At 39.7% G+C, this 21,830-nt stretch overlaps 2 protein-coding genes across 3 annotated transcripts in view; one reads left to right on the forward strand and one right to left on the reverse strand.

Annotated features, from left to right (window-relative positions):
- clcnk (chloride channel K) lies at nt 1–17,952 on the forward strand. Its single transcript, XM_034145166.1, has 19 exons — nt 1–148; nt 748–879; nt 965–1,093; nt 2,741–2,880; nt 2,992–3,069; nt 3,777–3,852; nt 5,385–5,510; nt 6,414–6,498; nt 6,788–6,889; nt 7,843–7,927; nt 8,592–8,750; nt 10,946–11,015; nt 11,150–11,260; nt 12,795–13,011; nt 14,763–14,896; nt 15,312–15,382; nt 16,520–16,600; nt 17,497–17,583; nt 17,782–17,952. Exons 1-19 carry the CDS (start codon nt 1–3, stop codon nt 17,818–17,820), a joined length of 2,070 nt encoding a protein of 689 aa, XP_034001057.1. The 3' UTR covers nt 17,821–17,952.
- Nucleotides 17,953–19,769: 1,817 nt separating this feature from the next.
- fam131c (family with sequence similarity 131 member C) overlaps nt 19,770–21,830 on the reverse strand; it is a 31,425-nt gene continuing 29,364 nt past the window's right edge. The window contains exon 7 of one of the 2 annotated variants that reach the window (XM_034145338.1): nt 19,770–20,367. In XM_034145338.1, the coding sequence (XP_034001229.1) occupies nt 20,096–20,367 (272 nt within the window). In that variant the 3' untranslated portion in view covers nt 19,770–20,095. Of the gene's footprint in view, nt 20,371–21,830 lie in introns of both variants that reach the window. The other variant, XM_034145337.1, reaches the window with a different exon arrangement.

Genomic DNA, 21,830 nt, shown 5'->3' on the forward strand with positions numbered 1-21,830 from the left:
ATGAAGAGCCTGGATGAGGCTGCTGGGAGTGAAATCATCGGAGAGAACAACAACAGGGAGCGAGAAAGTAAATCAGAAACATCATATAAGAGTCCGCTCCTTGCTGATCGATGGAAACCATGCCGACGGTCCCGCGCTACAATCAAAGGTCAGACCAAAGTGGAAAATCATTTAAACGGGATCAATGCTGACCCAATTAATGCACTATAGAGGAGCTTTTTCCATGTCATCTTCTTGTGATATTGTTTGACCTTAAAGACATGATTCATAGATTACTGCTGAGTTCAGGAACATAGCAATCAATCAATCAATGTGCTACAAGACTTCTAGGATATGGAAATGCTAATGAAATTAAGAGTTTAGGACAGACCGTGACCGTTTTTTCTCAATACGTAGAGCCTTTTTCTTTCAAATTCAATACAAATGCATGACTACACATATGCTGTATTTCCATTTCATACGTGTTAAAACATTTTTTTTTTGCAGATATTTTCAATTAGGGGCTGCTTGTTTATATTTCTATTGCTATTTGCGTCCATATTGAAAATGGATATACATACATTCTTGAAGCCCCTTTTCACTAGATACAATTAACTTGGTACAATGCTCTTGCTTGGGTTTACAAAATCAAGTTATACATAGTCTTTTTGAATACATCTCTATAAATGGTTTTTCACTTAATTGTTATATTTGTATGCCTCACAAATAAAACTTTAGGAAGACTAACCAATATGTGTGTGTGCTTAGAGTGGCTGTTGAAGCTGAGGTGTTGTCTGGGAGCAGTGTGTGGGATAGAGTGGTATGGCTACGCTGCTCTAGGGGTTTTCACTGCCATCCTCAGCTTTCTGATGGACCTCAGCGTGACAAAACTGCTGACAGGTACACACACATGCACTCAATTACTGACAATATAAATGAATGAGCAACACACTTTATAAATGTTTGTCTTTCACTCTATTTGTAGCTCACCGGGGGCTTTACATGAAGCTGGAGGGCAACAGTCTGCTGCAGTTCTTCTGCTGGACTCTTTACCCAGCATGCCTCTGTGCTGTCGCATCGTCGTTTTCCCACAACATCTGTCCCTTCTCCACAGGTCTGTAACAGCCAACAGTTATGAAGTTAGTGACAAGTTAGCATCTAAAGGGCAAGATATTTCCCTTGGTGGACACCAAAAACCGAACAAAAAGCAGATTTGTCAGGTGGACACCAACACCATTTGAAATGAATTAAAGGGGCCCTATTATGCACATTTTCAGGTTTCATAATTGTATTTTCTGCCTCTACTGTGACATGTCTCCATGCTTTAATGTTCAAAAAGCTCTTTATTTTTTTCATACTACCTGTGCTGCAGCACCTCTTTTCCCCCTCTGTCTGAAACCAGAGTCCAGTCTGCTCTGATTGGTTAGCTGGACAGCTCTGTTGTGATTGGTCAACCGCTTAGAGATGTCCTTCCCCTTCGCCTATCACGTAAAATGTGTTGGAGCGCTAGCCAATAGAAGCACGTAGTGATGTCACTTTGTTACGGAAATAAACACTCTTAAACCGCGCTGTAGTGGAAATGCGCCATAAGTATTACCTTTGAATAGTAGTGGTTTCCACTATCCCAAAAACAGCTACACAATTATGGCAGCGTTAAGTATTAGAATAAAGGACTTTACACACTGGTGAGTTTGATTTGATTTTTTTTTCACATTTTAATGTTGTTTATTATATACGACTTCAGTGTGCAAATGCACTTTTGCTCCTAAATGGGGATTTTCCGTCACCTTTTTGATTCGAAACCAATTGTGATAAGAAAATATACAGGGAACTCTTTTGTGTCATGCATCCCTGGTAGTGGGAGGTATATAGCTATAGGGTAGATGCTGAACAAAGAAAAGCAGATATTATAATTAGTAATCTCACATGACATTCTAAAGCTCATAGAAGAAAGAGTATCATGAAGTGGGTTTTCATCTTAAGTGCTGCACAAGGATACTTGAAAAAGATGAGATCATGGACAGAAACGCACTGTAGCCTATATCTAGAATTTTCCTTTTAGAGACATCTTTCTTTTCTATCGAAAGTAAATGGCACAGAGGTGATATATCTTTGAGTGGTAAAGGGGGATGTATTATATGAATAGTCAACATTCTCACAAACAACCATTAAAAACGATTATTGATATTTCCAGGATGCAGAGATCTCTATCCTGGTGGTTTAAATGTTTGTGTATCCTGTGTGTTGAAGGCAGTGCCAGAAAGGGCATGGTGCGATACGATGATGAATTATAAATTCAAATCGATCTACATTTAGGGGGCAATTAACCCTGCCTCAACGCTTTTGCCTCAAGCACCCCATTTTAAGACATTTATCTCGTTGGCTTCATGTTTATGGCCTCTTACCATTAAGTATTTGGACATGCCAGACATTGCTCTATGATTGCCAAGGAGAAAAGCTGTCAGATGTACTGTTAAAGGGCAAATGTGCTTGATTTATGGGACCGAACTTCTAGAAAGTTTAGATTAAAAAACAAAAAACATTGTGTAGTATACGAAAACCTAACTTTACCAATAACAAATAGATTAAGCTTTATGTTCGTCTTACTTTTTGCTGATTGTCCTTGCAACCCACTTACCCTTTACTTTCATTACTGGGTATTCATTTACACTGTAGACTCGCTCTTCTGATTGCTTTAGTACCTCTTTTAACCAACACAACTATTTAAAAAATATTGGCCTGTTACCTTATTTCCCCTCAGGCTCGGGGATACCTGAGGTGAGGACCATGCTGGCTGGCTTCAAAATGCCTCACTACTTGTCTCTCACTAACATGTCTACCAAGTTCCTGGGCCTTATCTGCACACTGGCAGCCGGCAGCACTGTTTTCCTGGGCAAAGTGGTGAGAGACAAGACAGTGTACATGTTTGTCTTACAAAGCAGGCAACCAGTCTTTAAAATGGAATGAATTGTGATATAAACAAAGTTTTTCATATTTGCCTCTTAACATCAGGGTCCATTTGTGCATCTCTCCGCTATGATTGGAGCCTACCTGAGCAACCTCTGCAATCTCATACAAGCCAATAACAAGGTAAAAGCAAAGTTATTCAAAAATGAAGCCTTTATCCACATATACTGTAGATATAGCTAGCAAAACATTTCTATAAACAATACTTAAAAAGATATCTAAAGAGTTCTTAGTGTCTTTTAGCTCATTGTTTTTAGCATTCATAAACCCAGTTAATCCCACCTATTTCATTTAGTTATAATTACAATGTTTTTTCCTGTTTGTACTTGCTGACCATTACAATAGTGATGATTTCAGGTTACCCCCAAGTGGCTAAAAGGAAAATGAATAGCTTTAAGAAGAAGCAAAGATTGATGTATGTGTATGCATTTTTACTGAAAGAATAGCCTATATGAGTGAATGTGAAGTTAAATATTGTTTTCCATCTTCATAAAAGAAATACATATATTTGCTAGAAATAGAAACTGTAGAACCTGTCCTTTGAAAATCTGTGAAGTTAAAGGGACTCTGTTATGCAAATGTTCAGGTATCACATTTCTTTTTTGCGCTTCTACAGTGACTGATTAGTTAGCTGTTGTGATTGGTCATGGTTGCAGAGATGTCCCAACCCTTTGCATATCATGTATAATGTGTTGGAGTGCTGGCCAATAGAAGCATTACTTTTACATAGTGATGTCATTATGTCAATTCATGAATATCCTAAATGTTACTTTGTGTAGGATTCAAAAGGTCAGAATTCTTTTTTTTATTATACTACATTTCTCTTTTAGGAAAAAGCTGGTGGAGAAATGCTGGTTGTAGCTGCTGCAGTGGGTGTAGCCAGCTGCTTTGGAGCCCCCATTACCGGTGAAAGACAACAAGGATTTGTACCTGGCTGATTTGTGCTATTCCACCTTTTATTTCCTTTTTGCTTCACATAATTGCCATGTTATTATGTTAATCATTTCCCCTCACCTCCTTCTCCTTTGATCCCCTCTCTACCTAACATTTTAATACTCACAATTCACCGTTTTATTTAGGTAAACCTTGTAGGGGGTACAGCACCTCAGCTTACTATATATTACTTCACTAAAACTCAGAGGAAAATATTAAACTTTTTATTTACTACGTTTATTTTACGCCAAATAAAGATATTGCATAAAAATCACAGAAGTTAAATACTAAAATTTATATTGTGTTTAAAATTAAACTAAAAATTAAACTAGCCAACAGTTTATAAAAGAACAGCTATTTATAAAAAGAACAGCTATTTTGTATAATTTTTTATTTAGATTTTTCTGTATTGGGTACATTTAATATTTTAAAGGAGAGGTGTCATGCTTTTCCGGTTATTACCCGTCCCCTTGTGTGTTATGAAGGTTTTTATGCATGTAAACGGTCTGCAGAGTCAAAACCCTCAAAGTACACTCTATAGCGAATAAAACTCTAACACAGAAAATACCTCCCCAAAACGCCTCGTTGGAGATACGTCATTTTCCATTTGATTCTTCCGGGTACGGCATGATGTACCCGGAACGAAATGGACCAATCCGTGGAGCCGTTACGTTACGTCCGCGGAGCCGTTACGTTAAGCCCCCGCTGATTGGTCCAAATTGACCAATCCACGGACTTCCTCACACACACATCTGTGTGCAGGGAGCAGGCAGCTCTGCTGATTTCTCCTCCCTGGCTGCAGGCTGATAACAGACAGTTGGGATCGCGGCGAAATTCTCTCTGCAGACCCATTCTCACAGCGTTTATCAACCTTTTTCTTACTCAATATCAAGCCACACTTATTGTTTTTACTTCGGATGTGACTTTGTGTGTGCTCAGGATGAGTTTGGCTGTGTTTCGCTATGTATCCTAAACAAGGAAACAACACCTCCACGGAGCTCAGCGCGATTCACAACGTCCCGACCAATCAGAGCACACTGTGCTCACAGGGAGGGTGGGGGCTGGAGCTTTTGGAGCTACAACGAGCCGTTAAAGGCAGAGAGTGAAATTCAGTGAATACACGTAGTTTACAGAGATGCTGTATGAGAAACCAATGTGAGTTTGGAAAAATGCACAATATAAATCTATTTTAGTATACCTCAACAATGGAATTATGATCAGTGGAAATGGCCATGACACCTCTCCTTTAACTACATTTACTGATTATACGATAAAGGTCATTTACTTATAACAATATTTGACAGTTAGTCAGTTAGTTATTATATTAACTTCGGAATACTTCTTCCACCAGTGCTATCAATTAACACATTGAATATATATTAACACATTGAATATATTTATTTTTCCTTTTAACATATTTTTTGTTGCCACACATGCAGGCTAAATTATGATTTTCACTGTTATCTGAGAATACTTACTGTCCCCACGCTCCTCTGCTCCTGCAGGTGTGTTGTTCAGTGTGGAGGTGATGTGTTCTCACTTCGCCCTGAGGCATTACTACCCGTGTTTCTTCTCCGCCGCCTGCGGGGCGCTGACCTTCCGCCTATTCTCCGTGTGGAGTGGAGATGAAGGTAATGGAGGCTGTGATCAGCACTCGCCCCCTCATGGTGAACAGGGAGAAGCTTCACTGACGACTTGACCTGAGGAAAAGAAGCCACAATAACATAACATGACCTTGGTTAAACGTTTGTTATCAGCTGATACTCAATACCAAAACCCTGGATAAACTACAGTCTTGAAATACACGTTATCTCAACATGAACTCAACATATTAGCACAGATCACTCTTTAAAAAGCAACAAATGTAACTTACACAACATTGAGGATGTAGTCTGGACTGGTACCAATGAATCCACATGTACTAACCCCTGTACTAATAAACTGAGCTAGCCTACTAATTCACTGTGTGGCGCCTTACAATTACAGCTAGCTAATTAGCTACGGCTATGTATTATGTTAATAACTAAATATTTTATTACCATTGGAAGCTATGTTTATACATGGAACTTTAGGCAAACTACACGTTTTGTAAGTCTAATATTACATTACATTATGAAGGTGGTCACTGCAACGAAAGCAACATTTCACTAAGCGGACTCTACCACTCAATCAAGCGACAATCCTAACAAAATAACTCTGGTTAATTTTTTATCTGTATACATGTTTGCCAATAAGCATGGTTAAATTAAAAAGCAACATTTCTTTCTCCCATTAGTCCCATTTGAGGGCAGCTAACACAATACTTTTTTTCAGAGTTAATGTTGTGCTTGGGTAATGTTGTCTAGTCAGTGAGTTGTCAGTGATCTAATTAATTGTCATTATAATGAGTGGAAACATTAGCTTTGGCAAAATCAGCAAAACACTTAAGCTGACAGCCCATGAATTTCAATAAAAATCTCAATGCAATAAAGAGAGGGAAGATTACATTTGGAAGAGATTGGAGGGATGATTTCAATTTGTTTCTTTGTCCACAGAGACTCCTCAGGCATTGTTTAAAACGAATTTCCCCGCTGCTGTTCCCTTCTACTCGCTGGAGATTCTACTATTTGCCTTTCTTGGGTGAGTTTATTTTCGAGAGCATCTGAATATTTAAACAAGTCCTATGTTTGTCCGTGTCTCACACAAATAAATTGATATTTGGCATCCTTATTTACATCACACATCATCAAAATGATTTGACTGGTTCTGCTGTGTTTCTTCCGAGTCTAATCAGCGTACTTCTTTTCTGTTACCAATCATTTCCTGGCTTCCCCCTCATCAAGTCCAAGTCTAATGACTTCCGATAGTGACTTGCTGCCTGGGTTACAATAAGCCTCTTGTGTCCCGCTGAGTCTGCTTTCTGTCCCAGGCTGCTGTGTGGAGCTGTGAGCTGCTGCTACCTCGCCTGCCATCGGTGGATGCTGCAATTCACTAAAACAAACCCAATGTTCAACAAGATGCTGACCACAGAGTAAGAGCTTTTTTATAGTAATTAGCTATTCAAGCGATTTGATTGGCCAGTGTCCCAGAAGCACAGTTTGTTTTGTAGCAAAAATCTGACCGCTTTACAACCCAAATCCATCTGTTATGCAACTGTATAAACAACTTTAAAAGGCTTGATGATAAATGACAGGGCCTTTCAAGCCACATTTAAAAGGTTTACCTAGTGATTTTATCTATACTATCTAAATAGTGTAAAACACTGAAACCTTTCAAAGCATAGATCTGAAGAAAAACAGAGCTGGTTAGCAATGTTGTTTTCTGCTGTGACCACACCGAGCAGTTTGCCAATTAAAACGTCTCGACTAAAATCCTCAACTTGTGACGAATTAACTTTGGAAGTGAGTAAGAATAAACATTGTGGTGGGCCAAGTATTTTCGAAATAGTTTCCCCCCCTGAAATACAATGTTTCGCAAGGTCGATCAGGTTCCTTATTTATTACATTTCTCATCTGTGAAAACAGGTGAACAAAATGTTTTAGTAAGACTCATTTCTGCCACAAAAGACTGAAGTTGTAGGGTTTTATCATCTCACTCTAGACATTTCCTATATTTGTACTAAATGTTATGGTTTGATAGCTTTTCTTCATGAATGCGCTATGTAACCTTGTTAAAATTAGTATTATATAGATAAAGTGTTTAAATATGATTGTGCATCACTACCCTGTGCTCAAGAATGAATATGTTAGCAACCTGCTAAAAAGCAGTGCATTTCTGCCTCTTGTGGCCAAAATGAGTATTACAAAAACAAACAGGAAAAATGATCCTAACAACATGCACATTTTTAGTTTTTTGTTAACCTGATTTATAAACAAATCAGACAGAGAATATGTATTATCACTTCCCCCTTATAGGGCTTCCATAATGACCTAAATGAATGCAACATTACAACAATAATCCCTGTATATGAACATCTCTCTGCAGGAAGGGTCTATACTCAGGCATGGTGGCTTTCCTCCTGGCATCTCTGACATTCCCCCACTCTGTTGGTCAATATATGGCTTCTAAGGTAGGAATCAACAACATTCATAAAGGCTCAGTTCACCATTTGTGTACATGTACACACAAAATCAATGAATATATGCTATAGGATGTGTGGTGTGTTTCTCCACTGATCATCATCAAACTGTTTACTCATGAATTTAAACACATTACTAATAAACAGCATGTACAGGGAAAGGTAGCTGATAGCAGATAAGGCTGGAGTTATTGTAGTTTGTTCTTATTGATAACAAATCCCACAAAAAGACCAACACTTTATGCGCCTTAGAGGTCAATTGTTCAAAAACTGTGAAAACCCATCACTGAGCCACACTGTTGCACCAGGTGTCAGGTTTCTTCATTACACTGCACTGCAACACTCTATGAGTCAACATTTCAAACACTCTCCTGCTGCCGTAAATACGTACTAACTAGTCCGCATCTGAAAATAGTTCACAACAAAGTGTGACATTTGCCCAAAACGAATTATAATCCAAATAAGTTCCCATGAACGAATGGGATAAGGGCCACAGATAGAAAGTGGCATTGAGAGATGGACAAATAAACAATATTGTCTTTTGAAAATGTGTTTTAAAAAATGCGAGGTTAGTCCTTTAATGTTAACCTTTTGTTTAATTCGAGTGTGTTGTGCGTTCACACATTAATCTGAAGGGCAGTAATCTGTTTCTCAGCACACCATGAAGCAGCTCCTGACCTCCTTACTGGACAGCAGGCAGTGGAGCTCTCAATCCAACAATGCATCTCTTCACCTGGGGCCCGAGGCTTTGTTGGAGTGGAGCTCGTCAGGGAGTCCTGTCTTCCTACCTCTGGCTGTCTTTCTGCTAATGAAGGTACTTACAATGGAAAAACCATTCAAGGTGTCTTTATCTCAGTCTACCATGCACTGATCAACAGGAGTCGTGACGAGACACAGTGACCCCTAATTGACATACACTAATTTACATTTTCACAGTAGAGCGAGCTAAAGACCGTTTACCCTTTCAGGATGGAAATGCCTTCTGATATGTGATGCTCACTCATAGCAACACTGCAGATGGCAGCTAGAAATCTCAGTAGCCGACCAAGTAATGGCCAAATCATCGGTATTGATCAAGAACCCAGACCAACCAAACATCTATTTTTCTCAATTTGTGCTCAAAACTAGAACATAAATGCCTTTCTTTTATTCTTATACCGTAGTTGGGTCCATTTACTATAACAACCAGACAAAGACACCCAATAGCATCAGGCTTTTGTCTTTACAAGGGTACAACTGGCATTCATTTCTCAGACAAATCACCGCACAGTAGTCACAGTTTATAAAAGCTCAAGCTTCAATCAGCAGTGACATGACACCAGGGTTGACTTGCACATAGTTGCCCCTTATTCTGCGAAATGCTATGACACGCATTAAAGGCATATGTGTTAATAGATATATATTTAAAAAAATCGACAGGGATTAGGACAATTATTATAATGTATTCATTTACAAAGCATATAATTGACAAGCTCTCCACATAGCCAACAGACTCCATTGACAAAAACAATCATTTTACCTTGCTTGTAATCGAAAAAACACACAAATTAAAGCTAATTGAAACTGTCTTTGTTATTCTTTCAAGAATCACCAACTGTGGTTTGAGAGTTTGATAGAGACTGAATAAGTATCAGATTTAAAAAAGTGTATATTTGTTATGATACGGTTGCTTTCCATGATAAGCAACCGTCTAACAGAGGTGGGAAGTAGTGGACTACACATACTTTGTTACTGTACTTAAGTACATTTTTCTGGTATCAGTACTTTACTCCACTACTTGTTTTTCTGACAAATTTTTACTTTTACTTCTTACATTTTTAACACAAATACCTGTACTTTCTACTTCTTACATTTTCAAAACAGGCTTGTTACTTTAGTTTTAATCTGCGTTTGGTGGTGTGATCATTATTATTTAGAGTCATTGCGTGCCTATTGATTTTAACACGATCCGTATATCCATCATTTCCTGGTCTTCTCTAAAAAAGAGGGACCAATGAGAATGGCGGACGTTAGGGAGGAAGCGTAAAACGGGTGATGAAGTTAGCGACAATACTGAGAGCAGCGGAGATATTAATCTCCCTCACCCATGACCATACAGTATATGAGGGTGATGTTCGAAATGAACGGCATCAAAAGCGATTCCTGGCGATGTGTGGTTCAGGAAACTATTGTTATGCTGATGTTTTCAGCTATAATGTTACTTCACAAACACAATTATAACTCACTTAACTTTTAAAGCATTACGGTAATAATTGTTCTGTTGTTTCCAAGGAAGAGGTAGAGTCACCCTAGAATCTACAATGTAGGCGTTTATTTCCCCACTTTGTTTTTCTTTGCTTGTGTTCTAAATGGTTGTTGTTCAGTGTTGAAACATTCATTAGCTAACAATGATATAATTACAATTTGAAATAGAAGATCTTCAATGTTTAATATAAAGTGAGGTCCAGTTACCAGTTGAAACAGCTGGTAGTTATGGGTATTTTTTACTTAAGTACATTTCAAAGCCCATACTTTACTTTTACTTGAGTAAAGAAGTTTAGTCAGTACTTCTACTTTTACCAGAGTATTTTTAAACACGAGTATCTGTACTTCTACTTGAGTAAAGGATGTGTGTACTTTTGCCATCTCTGCCGTCTAATGGCAACGGGAAAGAAGTCTTCTGCTTGATTGCCTGATTTAGCAGGTACTCTTGTGTAACAAACTGCATTAACACCTTCATTTTGGTGGAAAAAGGGTATAAGTGGACATTCCTCTATTGAAAACAGTCCCTTATTTCTCAATGGGATCCATTTACTTACAATTTTACCCTGATTACCAGACGCAGATGTGACATTTAAATGGGAATGATTCAGTTTATTTGTGCGAGATAGATTTGAGAGCACTGAAAACATTTCCTTGCACACAGATTGAGAGTGACAGTGACTCATCTGCTGTGCTAGTAGAGCTTGTGTGGCAGTTCAGATGGCGAGGAGAGATTTGACAGTGTGTGTCTCTGTTGTTGTTTCCGAGATGTGGATGTTGGTCCTTGCCTGCACCCTGCCTCTGCCAGCTGGATACTTCATGCCAGTGTTTGTCTACGGTGAGTGAAGGGAGGAGTTTATTTGAATATGTCTTGCTGCAGTCTCTCCAGAGAATTTGAAAACCCTGCAGTAAAATATGAAGATTGAGGAACTCTTCTTTTGTGTTTTTTAAATTTACATTTCTGTTCTCTAGGGGCGGCTTTGGGTCGTTTTCTTGGAGAAGGAGTAGCTTATGTGTCTTCCACTGGACTGACTTCAGGCCTGCAGTGGGCTTCTATAAATCCTGGTGGTTACGCACTCGCTGGTAAAAAAAAAATCAATAGCTCTTTGTTGTTCATACAATGATGACATGACCTATATCAGCAGAGATGGGGTCGTTACTCAAAAAAAGTAATATATTACATATTACTTATTACTACGGTGGCCCTGAAGTGCAAGACACATTTCACAAAACACTACAGCATTTCACAAAACGCAACAGCATTTCACAAAACGCAACAGCATTTCACAAAACACTACAGCATTTCACAAAACGCTACAGCATTTCAGAAAACGCTACAGCATTTCAGAAAACGCTACAGCATTTCAGAAAACGCTACAGCATTTCAGAAAACACCACAAAACACCACAGCATTTCACATTGGACGGAAAGGGTATTCCTTTAGGGAGAACACTTCTTGTTTGTGATTGGACAGAGCCAGCCAGAGAAGCACTGCTATGATTGGTTGTTTTTGCTGCCAGTCAGCACCCGACAGCGCAACATGTCCCAAGGTCCCAACACATTAGCCGTTAGCTGTTAGCACACACTCAGAGCTCACAGCTCCTCATATCTGTTCAGAAACTGGACAAAAGTTAAACACAGCGTTTCAGAAAACGCTGTGGTGGCCACCGTGTATTCCTTTAAAAAAAGTAATATATTACTTTACTTCGTTACTCTCTACATAAAGTAACACATTACTTTACTCATTACTTTACTCGCAGGGCCGCCCCTCCCTACAGGCAGATCACGCAGACTGCGGAGGGTGCTTCATTTTGCGGAGGGAGCCTTATCAATAATGGGCATACCTCCACCCCTTGAAAGTTATCGCTGTTGACTCAGCCATGTTTATGCACTGCATGTGCAAGTCGCGCAAATGTTACGTAAATATAAACCTGCGGCGGAAATCCCTCTTGTTTGTCAAAGGGAGAATCTAGTAATTCTTTATGTTAGTAGGCTAACTGTAGTGTGATTACTGATTTTATAAAAGTAACGAAGTAACGCGTGTCGGGCAATGTTAGTAACTGTAGTGTAATTACTGAATTATAAAAGTAACGCGTTACATTACTCCGGCGTTACCGACAAAAGTAATATTATTATAGTAACGCGTTACACCCAACTCTGTAAATATCAGCACTGTGTATCTCCCTCTTTCATTCTACCCTGACCCTGGGTTACATTAGCATGTATAAGCCACGTCCTATTTCTACAACAAATATGCCAGGAGCTTTGAACTTGTTCCAATAATTTAACGATTTGTTCATTTAGATTAGATGTTAACAGATTCCAGAAAGCAATCAGGGTTTCAAATGAGGATGTTAGAAATGGTGATCTGCCAAAATGTTGCATTAGATTTAACTCCTCAAGGACACATTTTAGTTACAAAAAAGTTACAGAGTCCCAAAACCAACTGTATTCTGTCCAATGATGTCTAGCTATGAAGTATTTGAATAATAAAGTGGCACAGATATAACAATTGTATGAAAGTGCAAGTTCAATTCAAATACTTTTTTTTCTCATCCGTCTACAATAACGAGTATATCGCATTAAGTAGTACCTTTAACCTGGTTTCTTCTTGTAGGTGCAGCAGCCTTCTCCGGGGCCGTGACACACACCCTGTCCCCGGCCCTCCTGGCTGTAGAGCTAACGGGACAGTTCAGCCATGCCATCCCCGTCCTCATCGCCACTCTGCTGGCCAACGCCCTGGCCCGCTCGGGGAATCGGCCATCTTTCTATGATGCACTTTCCATCGGCAAGAGGCTCCCACACCTGCCCTCCCTGAAAAAGGCATGCCCCCGGTTAGTTAAAAAAACTAAACTTAGACTGGTTTAAGAAAAAACTAGTTTTGTATGACCATCAGATGGGAAAACTGTGCATCCAAGGCAGGCAGTTTGTTTTAAAATGCACAGATATTGTTTGTTTCCAAAGAATATGGAAAATTGTGAATAATGTCTTGGAAAACCTACATGATCATATACGTTCACGATATTTAGAAGCTTTCGGGATGAAAATGTTGGTTAAGACAAAATTATTTCAACAAAAGTTAGCTGGATGCCTCCTATTTAGCAAAGGAAGATAGCTGAAGATACTTTCTAAAGACTCTGATTATTCCCTGACTAGTAATTAAAGGTGGGGTAGGTAAGTTTGAGAAACCGGCTCGAGATACACTTTTTGTTATATTCCATGGAATGCTCTTAACATCCCGATAGCAATGAATATCTTAAGTGCTTTGACAAAAAATCCATAAAATAATGTCATCTGTGGAAGCCGTAGTACTGTAAAAAGCACGACCAATCATTTTAGCCGGCCCGGCTAAAATAACTGGAAGGCCTACCTGCCTGTCAGCCTTCCATCGGGGCACAAACTTATCTCGTGCCCTCATTGGTCATGTGCACGTTCGTGTGTGTTGGAGGAGGGGCTCTGTAAGGAAGTGGCAGATTTTCTCCGGTTGTGTATTTTCAAATTCTACGCACTCGAGCTGGTTTCTCCAAAATTACCAACCCCACCTTTAAGGGCCATCAATGCTAGGCAGTGTTTTAATATGCGCAAAACTAAAAACAACAACAACCATGACTGCTGACTCCTAACTGCTCTTAAACAGCTGGTAGGGTCAGTAGTGATCTTTAACTGGTCAGTGTTAGAAAACACATTTTCTGCTATCAGCTAGGCTAAAAACAACACTTGCCTGTTGTTTGCAGGCCGCATGTTGACCTTAGCTGTAACTCAAATACTGACATAATTGAACAATTATGGTCTTTATTTCAAACAAAAGTATCTCAATATTAATTCCAAAGCCAATCCGCTGTAGATAAACATGATAACTGATGAAAAAATCCCCAGTTTTTCTTATCTACGCTGCCATCTTGAATCTAAGGGAGCCTGGAGGGATAATTGAGTCGACTCCTTCTTTGTTGTTGTCCAGGAGACTAGTGGAGATCTGGAATCTACTGAGAGTTCTTTTCTAGTATTACATTTCCTCCTTCTGCAATGATTAAATATTACTTTAAAGCCCTAAATGAAAGTATAAATAAGGAGTCAACTCATTTCCATTGTGAAAGTTCTGTAGGCTACATGGCTTATGTGAGAAATGTATGCAAATTTAGAGATTATTTTCAAACAGTAGTCATCTGGGTGATGTCAAATGAATGCAAATTAGTTCAACGTGTGCTTTGAACATGATACATGTCAGCACGCCGCCTTGGTGATAGCAATCAGCAGCCCCACTGACGTTTTTCCTTCTTCATCTGTCTCTCACGCAGACTGAGTTTCAGCCCCTAATAATATGCTTGGATAGAAATCAAGTCGTCATCACCCACAGTTTTTTGTCGACAGCATTCAGGCGGAGGCGGCAAACTAGACTCTCAGGCACTACTTAAATATGTTTTTCCAGAGTCAAAAGTTATAATTCTGAATGTGTTGACATGAGTGTTATAATAATTTGTACCTGGGCGCAAACTTGTCAGATGCTCTTTTGTCACCACCATCTTTACATTTAAACACAGCCGCTTTTTTTTATTCCAAGAGTGACATGATTTTTTTCTTTTTGCAGGCTTCCCTCCACACCAGTGGGACAGGTTTTAGGAGCGATATCAGTGACGCTTCAGAAAGCTGCTGGGCCGGTGGAGGTCAAGCTGGCTGTCAACACCAGCACTGACTCACAAATCCCTGTGGTGGACTCACATGGTGAGCAGACAGAATTTGATAGTATTTTACCCCAATTTTCTTGCCAAGAAGTCATATTTTGTTTACATTTTCCAAGAAAGAGTAACATATATTTGAGGGTGTGGGAAATTGGCACAAAGTCCTCAGGATCCTAAAGTAAACGTCAGGCATCTATGATACCGAATAGAGTTTTTGAGAGAATTGCTGAAAAATTGTAAGCGTTTCAAAAGCTGTAGCAATTCAGCCGTGTGAAAGTGTTCAATAAGGAGCCGACAAGTGTGAAAAAAGTGTCAGTTGGCCAGCTGAGCCGCAATCACATGAACACATTTTCATGTTTGTAACAAAGGATTCGCAGCCTGCTAGAGAGTGGCACACATTTTAAACTGTAGCAGACTGTGGCAGAGAAATTGATTCCCTCTCCTCTCTTCTGTTGAAGAGTCGCAGATTATTCTGGGATTTGTTCTTCGTGCAGAGCTGCTGATGTTCCTGCGTCACTGCGAGAGCGAGGTAAAAGGCTGCAAGGAGTCAGACAGGTAGCTGCAGGGTTCAGAACCAAGGCAGAGGAGTGAACTGTGTGATGCTGTTTAAAATGCAGGCCATGATTTATACAATCCAGTTGGCATCGACTGAATGTCAAACAAGGATGAGAGCAGAATGTGCAGACAGGACGGCTGACGTAAAAGCTAATTTCATGAAAGTACATCCATTTAAGAGCATAATGTAGAAAAATAGAGCTGTTTATCAGAGCGGTTTTAAAGCACATATTGGAGCAATGTCCAACAACAGAGAGAGTAATAAGGTTTTCAGCGATAGACACAACTGTGACTCATCATTTCACAAATAGTACTGAATGCTGCTGAATGACAAGCATGCATCTGACTGTTGCAACACATTCTCACTCCCAACTCGTCACATATTGACGATCGGTCAGGGCCCCTTCACATCATCTTATTACGCAATGGGTACACCTCGAGCGTCAGTTTTCAACGGGCAGGGTGTCCATAGCAACCTGGTCTCACCAAAATACGTGAAATGAACACGACTCCTTAACACCGCATTACGTGGTGGGGACACGGAATCTGCTAAATTACGTGTCGGCACCATGGAAACATCCCCAATGTAAAGTGAATGAGGATCCTTTTTCGTGGTGGACACACACATTTCTGCAACGTCCCGCAGTGAGCTTAATGTTGTTTTCTACTCTATGAAACGTTTTTAAAATCTACGTTATTATGGAGGTTATTCCCTATTCAAGAGCGTGTTCTAGTAGTAGATTTTAAAAACGTTTTATAGAGTAGAAAACAACATTAAGCTCACTGCGGGACGTTGCAGAAATGTGTGTGTCCACCACGAAAAAGGATCCTCATTCACTTTACATTGGGGATGTTTCCGTGGTGCCGACACGTCATTTAGCAGATTCCGTGTCCGGTGTTAAGGAATCGTGTTCATTTCACGTATTTTGGTGAGACCAGGTTGCTATGGGACGCCCTGCCCGTTGAAAACTGACGCTCGATGGGTACCCAGTGCGTAATAAGGTGACGTGAAGGGGCCCTGACCGATGGTCAATATGTGACGAGTTGGGAGTGAGAATGTGTTGACAGAAAATGCATACAAATGTGAAATTGTTTGTGCTGTTCTGTGCAGGCTCTGGAGAAACATCTGGATGAGGTCTGCTGCATACACCCGACCTCTGTTCTGTTATCACCTCACAACACTGTTCAAGAGGTAGGAAGACTTTGAGGAATTTTATACAATGAATTTTAAGGAAAAGTTCAGGACTTTGGAAAATAGTCTTATTTGCTTTCTCACATTGACTGGACTACCGTGTAAAAGCCCTATGTTTGGCTACTTGTCCGTCGCCATCTTGTTTTGTTTTTTTCGAACCCAAAGTGACCATAATATTTGGACCAGAGGGTGGAGTTGATGAAGAGCGAAAAGACAGCTAATTTACTAGATAACACTCACCCTACCTAGCTTGGCTAACAAGGTGCATCCGTGATTTACGTTCAACTGTGATATGAACTGCGTTGCTAATTTTGACATGCATAAAACAGGCTTGATACAAAACTATTTCCCGAAAAAAATTATTAGCAAACTACTTAAAGTCTTTTAGTACCTTTTGCTGTAGAACTCCGCGGAAGCAACCTGTCAAAGAAAAGGTAGCCAACCCTAAAGAATACCCTACGTTAACGTCTATTTTGCTCTAAATGGGACCATTATTTACAAAACGAACTTAGTGCTGTATTGAAGAATACTCTAAACTAAAGATTGAGACGATAATATAATTAGGAAAGTGTTTACTGAGTTAATAAATTCAGTAGGAACAGTAGGATTTTCGCATAGACTTCTATACAATCAGACTTCTTCTTGCAAACAGAGGTGTCGCCCCTTGCTGGCCATTAGAAGGAATGTTAAAAGTACTTCTGAATTGGATTTACTTTTTCAGACTCGCAGGTTGCTGCTTGGTCTCTTGTCATAAATTAGTTGAGCATAGTATGATTCCTTGCCATCAATTTTCTGATTAAACTCTCTGAAAGAAAGTAAATAGGCATATTTCACAAAACAATGACCACTTTTATGGAATCAGTTACTGTAAATAAATGTTCCTTTGCATCCCACAGGCCCACAGTATCCTGAGTCTGGTTGGAGCTCAGACCTTGTTTGTCGCAGACAGGGGAAGGCTGCTCGGGCTGATCACCTGGCCAGAGGTAATGATGTAATGTGTGTATTCTGGCTCACAAATGTAAGTAATGATACAAACAGCTTGATTCGGTCACTAGTTGGTATGCAAATTGTAAACAAAACTGTGTCGCTGTATGCATTTGTTAACATTATAGGAGGCATAATGGCTACTTATGGATTCAAAGACTTCTTTTCCCTATTTCTTTCTCTGTTTTCTGCTACAGATGAAGAGGATATTAGAAGACTTGGCAAAAGAAATCTAAGCGACACACAAGAAATAAGCTCATCCCTTGACCTTTTAAGTAAACATGAAACCATCTCAGTCTTGATCAGCTGCAATATAAACCTGGCTCTGGTTATGACATCAGTTCTTTAATATCCTAGATTAAAAATATTTGCCGACAATCATTACTGAGGAGTAGGCTCAGAGAAAAAACGTTTATTACAGCTTTCTATCTGGCATTTTATTATATTGCAGGATCTCATGCAGGAGATAGCACAACCTGCACTGTGTGACACTGCAATATTAAAAGTGTGCCTAGCCAATTATAATAGTGCTTTTCACACTGTGTGTCACTCTCTAGAATTGACGCCCAGAAGCTAAGGTACCCAAACACAATTAACCCAGGTTAACCTAAACCCAGGGCTATACAATAAAGACTGCATTTTCCTGGGTTTAATGGCAGTTGTAACATGTGATCCTTTTTTAAATTGTAGAATTTTACGCCATGTAACCCTGCTGATGTGTTATTAAGAGACTTTCCCCTCTTCCTTCAGCCCTTGGATTCAATTTATTTCAGTCATGGTTAAACCATACACTCCAGCGCGTGCACCACGCTCTGCATTGGCCAATCGGCTAGCTGCCCCCTCACTGCGAGTGGGACCCAGGAACCCCTGAACAAAAACATGCCTGTATGCTATCCTAGCTCCAAAATAGGAAAAAATCTGTCTTCTGTTTAACACTATATGTTCAGCTATATGAAATATGACTTAATAAATCTTTTTGCAGACCTTAGAAACTTTCTTTGAAAAAGGTCAACACATACTGTATTGCCTGGCAACGACAACATTGAAAAAGTGTTATCAACATCATGTTGTGATGCAGGCAGTTCGTTGCACACTCCACCACAATACTTCACAATAAAATGTCTCAAGAAAGGTTTTGAGTCCTAAGTTAAAACTGCCATGTGTTGAATCTTAAAATGTCTAGCGTTGGCGCCCCCTAGTGGCAGCATCAGAAAGGTTCCCTGTGATATTGTATACATTAATACACCGCCCCACCCCCAACACATGTAAACTGCACCAGTGAACCAACCCTGAAATGTTCTATCAGAAGAAAATTAATTGCATTATTCTTTTCATAGTGGCTTTGAGGTAACGATATTAAGTGATTTCTCATATTCACATCATGAACAGGACAGTTGCCTTGGTAACAAGGTTCCTGCTCAACTTAATCAAATCTTTAGTGCAGTCCAAATTATTTCTAAGTGCTTTTCTGGTGTACTCATCAAAACCAAGGAAAAAATGTGAATACTCATTAATAAAAACATCTTGAGTGTATATTCTCTAAAGATAACACTTGTGGTGTCGACTAATGGCTAAAAACATCAAATAAGATGTGAAAGAGGAAATCAAGTATCCATAAAGTTTTCTTTAAATCATAATCTTTATGACAGTTTTTCCAACGAGGAAAAATATCAGCCATTACATCATAATCTTTTTTATTTATTGCACATTTTATTTCTTTATATTAGTACTTTTCCCAAGATAAACGTATTTTTTAATGGCCGATCCAATGTTCTGATTAATGTCCCGGAAATTGTGTAAACCCATGCTAAAAGAAAAACTATGACCAGTGACGCCGACACCTCCATTATCCCACCATCCCTCACTGTCAAATACTCAGCCACGCTGCCTGATGTAAAGCTGAAAAACACACCGACCACACGCACTCTGATTCGGTTTGATCTCCCTTTGCGTTTCTCTACACTCGTCTTTTCTCCACACCAATTCACCCGTCGCTCTCAGACAGACAAATATTTGTAATATCTAATCATAGGGGGTATGGTCCAAGATAATGGACTTTTCTCAAGATAAAAATGTTAAACCTGAAAGACGACACACTTTCACTTTCTTTCATATTTTCTGCTTTAGTTTGGACTTGTGTTTGATTCTTCAATGGGAAGAAAAAATAAGCACTGGACAGCTCGTATATTAAAATTGATGTTTATTAGCAAGATATTTAACACCAGTATCTTTTGACTCTTCACAGTTCAGTTCTACCTATAATATGAAAGTGTTTAATGTACACTGGATACAAAATTAAAATGGAACTATGTACATTCACAAAAGTATACAACTGGACAGGCGAGAAAATACAATCTGGGGTCTTTGTTTCTGAGGACAGCTCATTTGAGAAATAGCCTCTTGAGATGTCTCACAGATGTCTGTGTTTATCTTTCAAATCAGTCCCTGCTGGTGGATCAAATCCTCTCAGTGAGGCTCATTTGAGAGATTGGCATCAAGATTGCAGGCCTGCTAGTTATAAAAAACGTCATCCTCGGACAGTGAGCTGCTGTCCACGTGTCTGACGGCAGCCTCTGCAGTGACAGTGCCTCTGTCCACCTGCAGGGGCCGACCTCTGTCCTGGTGGCTGTTGGACGTTGAGGAAATGGGGTCCACCGCTGGGGGAAAGACGAGGTTGGCCCCCCTGTTGTCGCCATAAGTCTGGGCGTGGATGTGGTACAGGTGCTGAGGAACGCTGAGACTTCCACCGTCCAGCAGGAACTGTGACAGGAAGTGGCTGTGTGCTGCTGAGGAGGGAAAATAACAGTGTCAGTCGAATGGTTGCTACATGAAAAACATTTTCCAAACAGCTGGGACCTTTTGGGTTGTAGAGGAATTAAAAGCTCTTCACTCTGATATATCATAGAAATAGCACTGATGCTCTCAGTGCTTGAATTGAATTTTAAAAAAGTGACACTTACTCTGAAGCAGCTGCTGCATGTAGCATTTATAAGTGTTTATCCCATGAGAAAGCTATTTCTGTATGACAAATCTTGTCAAATCACAAGGGGCATATGTGCAAGGACTAATTTTTGAGATATTGAAATACAGTGGATATTCTCCAGTTAGTAACCTACAATATATAATACATCATAAAATATCATTTAGGAAGTAGGTTTCAACAAAAGCTTTACAACGTGTTTTTAAATAAGAATTACAATTCGAAATATTTTTACTGATGGCAATACTGTCTGAGATTTATTTTTGACATTTTCTCGAGCTAATGGCTACGATTTGGTAAATAAATACAAATGCATGTTACGATGCTAGCATTATCATACTTTTCTATAGTCTGTGTATTACCTATAGTACATAGTGTAGTGGTCTGCACACACCCAGTTTTGGAGAGACAACAGGATATCCATCATGTAAGCTAAGCAATGTACCGCTGTTAAAGGGGGCAGCAGCCAAAACGCATGTATTCAAGCCACCTAAAAAAGGACTACCTTTAAATGTTAAGGTGTTTGCCATATTTAGAATATTTACTAACCTTGCTGCCAGAAAGGCTACTGCCGCGTGAATTCACTACTTTGCTACCGTAGGAAATGGATGAGTATCTTTAACAACCCAACCGAAAACAACTCAAACTACCCCTTTAAAGGTGGGGTAGGTAAGTTTGAGAAACCGGCTCGAGATACACTCTTTGTTATATTCCATGGAATGCTCTTAACATCCCGATAGCAATGACTATCTTAAGTGCTTTGACAAAAAATCCATAAAAAAATGTCATCTGTGGAAGCCGTAATACTGTAAAAAGCACGACCAATCATTTTAGCCGGCCCGGCTAAAATAACTGGATGGCCTACCTGCCTGTCAGCTTTCCATCTGTGCACAAACTTATCTCGTGCCCTCATTGGTCATGTGCGCGTTCGTGTGTGTTGGAGGAGGGGCTCTGTAAGAAAGTGGCAGATTTGTTCCGGCTGTGTATTTTCAGATTCTAGCGCACTCGAGCCGGTTTCTCCAAAATTACCTACCCCACCTTTAAGCTCAATGTATATTAATAATATTAATGGTACATTTTGTCCAGTGAGTAACGCTGGATGAAGAGTCATGGCTAAGTCAACAAGGTCCCTCCTCTAAGGCAGGGGTTCCCAACCTTTATTGTGCCAAGGACCGGCAGATACATTAAAAAAAAATCGCGGACCGGTTGTCAATTTTAACTGATTTTAATATTTACTCACCACCAGCAGGTAGCAACAGAGGCTAA

The sequence above is a fragment of the Trematomus bernacchii genome, unplaced genomic scaffold (assembly GCF_902827165.1).
Source record: "Trematomus bernacchii unplaced genomic scaffold, fTreBer1.1, whole genome shotgun sequence".
Classification (NCBI taxonomy): domain Eukaryota; kingdom Metazoa; phylum Chordata; class Actinopteri; order Perciformes; family Nototheniidae; genus Trematomus; species Trematomus bernacchii.

Excerpts from the sequence above, each read along its gene's own strand:
- clcnk (XM_034145166.1), top strand. The coding sequence starts at position 1 with ATGAAGAGCCTGGATGAGGCTGCTGGGAGTGAAATCATCGGAGAGAAC. Across the intron at positions 2,881-2,991 it reads CTGTTTTCCTGGGCAAAGTG|GGTCCATTTGTGCATCTCTC; the intron begins GTGAGAGACAAG and ends TCTTAACATCAG. Across the intron at positions 13,012-14,762 it reads CTGAAAAAGGCATGCCCCCG|GCTTCCCTCCACACCAGTGG; the intron begins GTTAGTTAAAAA and ends TTCTTTTTGCAG.